This window comes from Lolium rigidum, chromosome 1 (genome assembly GCF_022539505.1).
Source record: "Lolium rigidum isolate FL_2022 chromosome 1, APGP_CSIRO_Lrig_0.1, whole genome shotgun sequence".
Classification (NCBI taxonomy): Eukaryota; Viridiplantae; Streptophyta; class Magnoliopsida; order Poales; family Poaceae; genus Lolium; species Lolium rigidum.
This window is the reverse complement of record NC_061508.1, coordinates 81,882,076-81,891,956: the sequence shown is the minus strand read 5'-3', so window position 1 is coordinate 81,891,956 and position 9,881 is coordinate 81,882,076. Positions and strand designations below refer to the sequence as shown.

General features: G+C 49.0%; 1 protein-coding gene across 1 annotated transcript; it reads left to right on the top strand.

Moving 5' to 3' along the window:
* Window positions 1–1,510: 1,510 nt before the first annotated feature.
* Window positions 1,511–9,562, top strand: LOC124648242 (cysteine-rich receptor-like protein kinase 10). Its single transcript, XM_047188038.1, has 10 exons — window positions 1,511–1,664; window positions 1,765–1,879; window positions 1,929–2,449; window positions 2,542–2,622; window positions 7,194–7,433; window positions 7,550–7,695; window positions 7,785–7,995; window positions 8,440–8,677; window positions 8,757–8,907; window positions 8,988–9,562. Exons 1-10 carry the CDS (start codon window positions 1,511–1,513, stop codon window positions 9,312–9,314), a joined length of 2,184 nt encoding a protein of 727 aa, XP_047043994.1. The 3' UTR covers window positions 9,315–9,562.
* The last annotated feature ends 319 nt before the right edge of the window (window positions 9,563–9,881 follow it).

The following is a 9,881-nucleotide window of genomic DNA, read 5'->3' as shown; positions in this document are numbered from 1 at the left end:
CCACGAGAAGGCCTGAAAGACTCCAGAGGTGTCCCATTAAATAAAACTGAGAATGACACCGTCGAGATCATTCTCATCACCAACTTAACCCACTCCACATCAAACCCAAGTCGCAACATAATAGCTTCCAAATATTGCCACTCGACTCGGTCATATGCCTTCCGCATATCCAGCTTCAACACACAATGCCTATGCTTCTTTGCTTTGTTTCTTTTCATGAAATGAAGGCACTCGTAAGCTGTAATGATATTATCCGTGATTAGTCTTCCCGGTACAAACGTTGATTGCTCGTGTGAGATAATATCAGGCAATAACTTCTTTAACCTATTGGCAAGAACTTTGGATGCAATTTTATATATCACATTGCACAAACTAATGGGCCTAAACTGCCCAAGTTCCGTAGGGCTAGCCACTTTCGGTATCAATACAATAAATGTATTATTTATCTCCTCAGGGCTATCTATCCCTCTCAATATCCGAAGGACCGTTGTCGTCATCTGACCGCCGCATAATTCCCAATTGCGTTGGAGAAATGGGCAGGATATCCATCAGGACCTGGGGCCTTTGTCGGGTACATCTGAAAAAGCGCGGTCTTCACCTCCTCCTCACAGTAAGGGGCTGTGATCTCCTCATTCATCAACGGGGTGACCCTCCTCGGTACTGTATTTAAAACCTCTTCCATCCCGTGTACTCCCTCAGACTCGTACAGGTTACCAAAAAAATTGTTTGTTATGGTACTAAGCTCCTGCGGATCCTCGGTCATCCCTCCATCCGGCCTTGCAAGGCTGGTAATCTGATTCTTCTTTTTCCTTCGGCTTGCACGCTGGTGGAAGAAGTGTGTGTATTTCTATGTTTTTCTTGTTCCGTAAATCAAAGGAGCCCTCAAACTAGAGGAGGATAGGGAAAGGATAAGAGCAAATGAGGCCCCACGAGCATTGTGATAGTGTAGCCCAAATAAGCCAGCAGACGACATCCTAGATCATGCTATTTGAGTGTCAGGCCCAGCCCAATTTCCAAACCCTCAACCCATCTGCCACTCTTCTCTCTCTCCCCCACAAACAGACCCACGCACACAAGACACAGAGGCAGCAAGGGCGGCCAACGGCGGCGGTAACCACGGCCCGCGCTCGGGCGGCGAATAGGCCAAGGGCTGACCTTCCAACCGGTGGCGAGCGAGCGGTTCCCCATCGGTTGACGGCGACTTGCGATCCGGTGAGCACTGACCTAGATCTCCGCTCCGTTCGTTCTTCTCTTCATTTAGGTATTCGTAGCGAGTTATTGTCACTGATTGAGGGCCTTTTTTTTTTGGCCCTTAGGCATCCAGAAGTTTAGGATTTGGGGAAGTAATCTGCAGCATGTGCAATTTCGCTTTTGTTGTGCACATGGAAGTATACTAATCAATAAGAGAGACTATGGACTAGTCTAGAGCATTGAACTATCAGTAAAGGGGAAACAGAATGCTAGGAACTAAAACTTCAACCAACCTGTTTTAACTATGAATTTTGGTGCGATGAATCTTGTCATCTGTGAAGAGCAGTTCTGCGAAAATGTGAAATTTCTTTGGCCGATCAATACTTATGCCAAGATGCATCCCTGTAAGTCATCTAGTTACTACAAGTACAATGTTATGCTGATTTCAAAACGCCCTCAGGGTGATACTTCAGGTTGCCTAAACATTCTGTAATCTTCTATTCATGTAGCTATCTGGACTATTTTACCAAACACACAGCCTCATTCAACTCACATCTGTTCTTTTCTTTGCAGGAAATGACGAATGTGAAAGCACAAAAAGAGCAGTGTCATCAGTCTTCTCCACCCCTTCACTGGAGACGTCGTCGTGTTCCCACCCCTTTCCTCCATCTTCCCTCAGCTCTCCAAGGTGGGATGCTATGTCAGTGGCTTTGACCGCTTACGGATTGTCTTTGCAGCCGTTTCCGTCAGTCAGCGTGGCACTGTCACCGTCATGCTCGTGCTCAGCAGCCTCAACCGTGGGGCCTACACATCCACAGGTCATTTCCCTTCTGTGGCAACCTCTACATGGTGAATGGCGGGTGGGGTGTCCACCCATCGCGCATCTTGCGCATCGATCCGCCAGATGACTCCAACCCCTCCTCTTGGTCATTGAGACAGCCGCAAATGGTCGCCACATGCCCAGTCGAGCAGTTGAGTTCACCTGCACTGGTAGAATGCAATTCCGAGCTTCTTCTGGTCGGCTATAACAATGGATATTCACGGTTAGTGGTTCTCCGGGTTGCTGACCTCATAAGTGGAGCCCCCGCCATGCCGCTGACAAGCATCGCCGACCAAACTCTCTTCATTGGTGCATGGAACATGTCCATCAACTCCAAGAGCCTACCATCCGTCCAAGGGAACTCCATTGCCATTCTCAGTGCCATAGGTGGCGGCCTTGTGGGCAGGGGAGCTATACCGCAATATGATCTGGGCAGCGGTACCTGGTCACAGGTGTTTGACGGACACTTTCTCGATGGCCCCATGCCTAGGCCGTACAGCCTTGTTCTCCATGTCGCAACCTGCTGTCAGCGCCTTTTCTGGAACTGTGGGAAAATCTTGTGTTTCTACCTAGACCAAGGAGTGGAGCGCGGAGGGGAGCAAACGTAAAGAGTAATGGGAATCGGAATCGGAATTGGAATCTGCATTGATCAACTAGAGATGGTTCTTTGTTTTTCTAGTGTCTTGGCCAAACGAGTCTTTGCTATCAAGGTTATCCTGTAATTTTATCTGCTTCAAGTACATAGAAGAAGAAAATTCAGTCCATATCTATTTATGTTGTTCATCTACTCGTGTTATTTCAGTCCAGGATGTACTACTTGTGCCTAAATTGTGGTGTGTCGTTCAGCTTGGAGACGAAGCTGTTCCTTAGTTGCAGTCATGTGACCTTCAAAATGCATGGAGATATACACTCTTTCAGAAACTGAGATATGTTTTTTTTGTTATGCTGAATATCAGATTATAAATGTAGCTTCATTCAGTTGACTTGAAAATCTGTCAGCAATGATGTAGTATATTAGTGTAGCTGCTATTTTTTTTTTTTTTTTGAATGGTGCGTAGTTGCTATTTGTTTCTCTGAAAAGCCATTCTTAGACTAAAATTGACGTTTTAGGTTTGCGCATCAGAAAGCGGAGTTACTTTGGCAATGGACGTTTCGGAGGACTGAATCTAGTGTTTGTATCTTATCTTGTCATGGTTATGCTATTGTTGACTATATGTGATGTATTCTGCATGTAGATAAGCTTTGGCCTTTGGCCTTGTTGCATTGCATCATGGACGTATGCAGATGCCGGGTGGCTCTGTCTTAAAAAAAAAAGATCTCGGGGCACCTCTCTCTCTCATTAATCATTATATCCCACTAACACCTGACTGGCTTTATAAAAGCTCATTAGTAGCTTAATTAAACAGATAGACTCCACTATCGTGAACACGACGGATTCTACCACACTAACAATCATGGTAGTTCAGTTAAAAAAACAGTCATGGCAGTTATCTCAAGATTAGAAAAAACATGCATGGTACTGACTGGTAAATCTGCCTTTCAGGGTTTTATTTTACTACTACCACTAGCATTTGTGAACTCATGAAACCTCTTACTTCCTGTTTTAAGCACGGAAATCGGAATTCAGAAGGCCCCAGCTCCAGTTCATCTGTTTATATCTCACAAACACCTTGCTGGCTTTATAAAAAAGCTCATTATTGGAGGTGGTGTTTTGGCTCTACATGCATATGAACCTATTATAAAAATTCATAAAAAATTGAAATAAAAAATGTTAACAAATTGAAAAAAATCATGCGTACATCCGGACATTCTATGTTAGCACACAAATTTTCGGGAAAAAACACGTGCCCCGTGTAAAAAGGGCGAAAGAATGTTATGTGAAGAGTTATGCTCAAATTTTTCTTTTTTACATGGGACACAAAAAACATTCCTTTTCCCGATAACTTGTGCGCGTACATATAATGTGCAGATATACATGCAAAATTTTATTCAGATTTTTTTAATATTTTAAAATATATTTTCACACAATGAATCCATATGTATCCTTGAGCCGAATTGAATTTCCCCTCATTGGTAGATTAACTAGGACAGATAGACTACTCTATCATGAGCATGACAGCATTGCCAAATTTTGGATTGCTAAAGTGGTTTTTGCAATAAGAGAGAGGTATAGCAAACAAAACTTTTCAGCTTTACAAGCATTGCCAAAAATGGATCGCCAAATTCATGGGACCCACTTGTTAGTGGGTCTTGTTTTTTTCCCTTTTCCCTCTCTTCTTCTCCCCGCCCGTTCTTCCAAAACTGCACGGCCGACCATGTCCTCCCACTATGCGAGAGTCTGCGGGTGCAGTGGTGGGAGCTCGAGAACCGCGTCCGAGAGAGCCGGTTTGCTCGGACAGGAGGCGCCACAGGAAGCCACGAGAGGTGGAAGAAAAGGCGGATTTGATGCAAGAGACCCTATATCCGTCCTGAGTCGACTGGAGCCGTCCGTAGTTGAGCGGTGTGAGTCAGCATCATGGGCAGCAATGGTGGGCTTGCCGGCTCGACGAGGCAGAGAAAGTTGCGCCTGTGCCTAGAAGAGGACGAGGTAAGAGCGTGGGGTCGGGGGGGGGGGGGGGGCTTGGGAAGGTTGAGTGGTTGACGGTGGCCTTCATTGTCGGTGCCGTAGCCGAAGACGACGACGCGAGTGCAGTGCATAGGCAGAAGGTTATGTCTCAGTCGTTGCCCTCTCCCACGAGAGTTTTGGCAATTATAGGCATTTAGCTTTAGATTGGCATATATGGCAACTAAGGGAATTACAATGGTGTGATGTCAGCCGTTACAGTTGCCACATCGGACTTTTTACTTAGTTGGAGGAGAGAGGATGAATAAATAGATGGTTGTCTTCTCTTTGCTAAGGATAAGGTGTTAGAATATAATAAAAGGTTATTTTCTTCAATGTATCATATGCCTTCTTTTACTAACAAAAAATTATATTAAAATTTAATTGATTATCATTTATCATTAGAGATGAAATAAGAGATAATGCATTGTATCACTTATATTTTGTCCTCTCTAGATAACATAGAGTTCTAAGAGAAGGTGTGCCTTCTCCATCATTGTACATGCTCTAAGAGTTCTAAGGAACACGAGCTCAGATGAGCTTGTTTTATGGACCGCACAACTGGTATAGGAGATACTGTTGTTGTGTCAGATATGGGATTAGAAAAAGCGTGTACTCGAGGTGCTGTTCGTATGTACGCTTCCTTCGTCCAAGCGGCAACAGCGCCGCCGGTGACAAAGCGGCAGCCACGGGGGACCCATGGTTGGACGTTGCAGTAGCAGCACCAGCACCATGGACCAAGCAGCAGCCACGGAGCCGGCGACCAAGTGGCAGTAGCAGAGGACGGACACCATGGTTACAGCTCCGCTAACCAAGCGGCAATATCAGAGGATGTCATGGTTACGGCAACGGCGTCAGCGACCAGCCTACTGCAGCAGAGGATGCTATGGCTACAACAGCGGCGTCCGCGCCCAGCCGGCTACAGCTGAGGACGACATGGTTAGGGCGGTGGCACCGGCGACAAACCTGCTAGAGGGTGGTTAAGTAGTGTCCTCATTGCAAGTGAGTCTTCAACTGACTAAAATAATAAGCATACGATAGAGATACGGTGGTGTACCAAAAAATGAGTGGTTCAGAAAACGAGCTCATATGAACCCGAGATCAAATAGGCATTTCCGCTCTAAGAGCTAAATTATAAAAACCTTGCTAAATTTTTGTGTGAGAACCACTGCTCTTGGAGATGCTATTTTGGCCTAATTTGTTATTAAAATAGCAGTATTTAGCAATTGAGGCAAAATCAATGCTTTTGGAGATGCTCTAGCAGGCATGGTAGTGATTGGTAAATCTGCTATGCAGTGGAACCTGCTAAGGTTTGCTAGTATACCTGGTAACTGAATGGAAAGGAGGAAACTTTGCATTGCAAACGTGCCTTTTAACCACTTGGTGGGTGACACACGCAGAGGATAATAACTCACTAATAACTGAGCTATTGCTAGCCCCCGTAACAAAACAAGAGCTGAACCGCTTTTCCTCTCCGCTCGTGAGAGGCGGCGGCGGAGGGCGATCCAATCTTCCCAATCTCCGGCCAGGGCGCTGGGCCTGGTTTCCTCTCCCTCCGCTTGCTGCTTTGGCGGCAGCATGAGGGAGGGGGAACCTCGTTCCTCCGTTCTGGCCTAGTAGTTAGGGTTAGTTTTTGTCTCCTATGGTGCGTCGTTGGGGTGGTGGGAGCGGCGCCTGGGCAAATAAATCGCCACAACTCCACTCCCACACCGGCGGCGACCTTCACGGCGGCGTCTCGGAGTTGTTGGCAACGTGTGCTTGTCGATCTTTCGGGTCGACGGCTTGGTCTTCTCGCCATTCTTCGGATCCGGCGAGATACGTTTCTCGACGTGTCACCGGCGTTTGTCGTTGTCCACGACGGCGCCGGGGCCGGGGCGAGGTGGTTCTTCCGGAGCGAAGATGATGGTCCGGAGGTGGTGGTTATGTCGTTCTTCTCCGACTTCGTCGATGGGAGGCGGCGTACCTTGGTCCAAGACGAGCACGGGGACGTCCCCGGTCGACGTGCCACAGCGACATGTGCCTCACTGCTTGCAGCAGGCCTGTTCATCGACTCACAAAGCCTCGTTGGCGATGGTGCTTTTTTGGATCTTGCAATGGTGGAGGTTCGGTGTCTCTTCTTGCGTTCGTCTCGGCGGCGTTGGAATTGGACGGCGGCCGCTGGCTACGGTGGTTGCAGGAAACCCTAGAGATCGTTTTGTATTTCTCGATCTTTTAGGTTTTTATCCGCAAATTCAGGATAATCATTTTATCCCGGTTTGTCTTTTAGTTTCCACATGTGTTGCTTCATGTAACTTGATGTTCGATTAATGAAATATGTGGTTGCTCAAAAAAAAAAAAAAAAAACTGAGCTATTGCTGGGTCAAACGCGTTCGCCGACTGCTGGTGCTAAAAGAGCAAAAAAACAGGAGATCTGGTAGGTAGACATTTGGCAACTACTCTACTAGTAGTGCTACCTTTCATCGAGGTAGCCACCATCGCCTCACTCACTCCCACTCCCGTCCTCGGCATTCTCACGTCTTTCTCCTCCTTTCCCCTTTCCGAGCGATCAATCATCGGCACACACCGATACGTCCGTACGAGGAAGGGTCCTCCTGCCGGAGCGGAGCGGCGCCATGACGTGGCCGGCTGGCCACCGCCGGCTCATGGCCACGGGCACGTCGTCGTCGTTGTCCCCGGCGCCGTCGGGGACTGACGAGTCAGGTGCAGGAGGGCGGGGCTCGAGCCAGGACGCGATGAAGATCATGGTGTCCGTGCTGGTGGTGGTCATCTTCTGCACCCTCTTCTACTGCATCTACTGCTGGCGCTGGCGGAAGCGCAACGGTACGTGCTCTGTTCGGGCGAACGTGTTCTTGGTTGTATTAGCTAGCTAGGGTTGAAGTAGCGAAAGCTTGTGCTGATGATCTGTGGTATAAAATGCAAATCTTGGTGGATTTCAGCTGTGAGGAAATCGCTGCTCCAGAGCCTGCGGCCCAGGTCGAGCTCGGACCTGCCGCTCATGGACCTGGCCTCCATCCACGCCGCCACCAACAACTTCTCCAAGGCCAACAAGCTCGGCGAGGGCGGCTTCGGCCCTGTCTACAGGGTACGTTGCTATACACGTTGCATTTGGTCTCCTAGCTAAAAAAAAGTTATGCTGAACCCAACTGCGCCATGTAAAAAATCAACGAAAAGGGGGAGCTGGCCGGCGGCTCGGAGATCGCCGTGAAGCGGCTGTCGGAGCGGTCGCGGCAGGGCGCGGCGGAGTTCAGGAACGAGGTGGAGCTGATCGCCAAGCTGCAGCACCGCAACCTGGTGCGGCTGCTGGGCTGGTGCGCGGAGCGCGACGAGAAGCTGCTTGTGTACGAGTACCTCCCCAACCGCAGCCTCGACGCCTTCCTCTTCGGTGCGTTCCTTCCCTTCCCTTTCGCCCCCGTCTCGTCCATCGGTTGGTAGCTCCGCTAGCTTAGCTCGCGGTGGTTGAAACCTGCGGCGTCGCGCCATTAAATTCCTTCGTTTGGTTGATGAGGGCCAGTCAGTGCAGTGGCTACTACTAGTACTAGTACTTGCCTATATAGTGATCGATGGTCGAGTGGTCGACCGTGCAATTAAGCCGGCAATCCCATTACATTAACTCACGGGCTGATTGAGTGTAACCTGCCTGTAAGTAGCTGCATAATTATGGGGTGATGCGCACCGGGACCTGCATCTCACATGCTCCGCCCTGTTTTTTCGGCTGGACAACGAGATCTTTAATCAATCGTTTGCATCGCACGCAAGTGATTTTACCTTTTATGTATGCTTGTCCTGTTAATTAGTTACTGATCTGATCATGTAAATTGACTGTCAGACGCTAGCAAGAGCGCGCAGCTGGACTGGAAGACGAGGCATAGCATCATCCTCGGCGTCGCCCGTGGGCTGCTCTACCTCCACGAGGACTCGCTGCTCAAGGTCGTCCACCGGGACCTCAAGGCCAGCAACGTGCTCCTCGACAACAAGATGAACCCCAAGATCTCCGACTTCGGCATGGCCAAGATCTTCGAGGACGAGTGCAACGAGGTCAACACCGGACGCGTCGTCGGAACATAGTGAGAAACCACATACATTAGCTGTGTACTACCAATAATCGGCCATGGACCAGTTTACTGACCTGAAATTTGGGTGCAGTGGGTACATGGCGCCGGAGTTCGTCATGGACGGCGTCTTCTCGGTGAAGTCCGACGTGTTCAGCTTCGGGGTGCTGCTGATAGAGATCCTCGGCGGGAAGCGGAACGGCGCGCTGTACCTCGAGGAGCACGAACAGACCCTCATCCAAGACGTACGCACCATCGCTCGCATGCTCCTATCGATTTCATCTAGGATCGATGTTAAAACTGAACTTTCTCGTTTTGTATGCAGGCATGGAAGCTGTGGACTGAAGACAAGGCGCCGGAGTTCATGGACCCGGCGCTGGGGCGGTGCTACCCCAAGGAGGAGGCGTGGCGGTGCTACCACGTAGGTCTCCTCTGCGTGCAGGACGACCCAGACCTCCGGCCGACTATGTCCAGCGTCCTGCTCATGCTCATCAGCGACCACATGAACCTCCCCGCGCCGGCGAGGCCGCCCATGTTCACCAGGCTCAGGACCTTCCCGGCCTCCATGATCCCCTTCTCCACCAGGACCGAGTCCACCTATTCGCCCCAGTCCATCAACGACGTCTCCATCACCGTCATCGAGCCACGATAAGATTGTTTCTTCCTGCCGCGCACGCTAGGTGTTTTGTTGTGTACATACTAGCCGAGTGAATTGTCTGTTGACGGCCGGCCGATGATGGATTTTTGTAGCTGTCGATGTCCAAGCAGTACGAACAGTTCGTACCACGGTGAACATTGTGAGTGCATGCAGATGGTGACAAGGCGAAATCCATGATTGTGTACAGTGATTATCTTTGTTTACAACGTGACAAATCAATAATTTTTGGCATGTCAAGGCAACTTTTTCGAGCATTTTCCGCGACAATTATTTGGGAATAACTGGAATCGCATAAAGAAATTAAGGTTTTTGTTTCAAGAAAGTGGAGTGCGACTGAAAGTGTGTTGCAATGTGGACAGAAGATACGCTGAGGTTTTGTCCTCGAAATTGACCCAACCTTGAAACGAGCAAAGAGATTCCCCATTTCTTTCACCCCTCAACATGTCATGTCACCATTCGCCTGTGCTGCTTCCGATCGAAAGAAACTGTGACACCAGATTGAGGAGAAGGCTTTATGACTTCCTGTTCCGCTTTAGCCCACTGTTCTCACGGCGTGAAAGG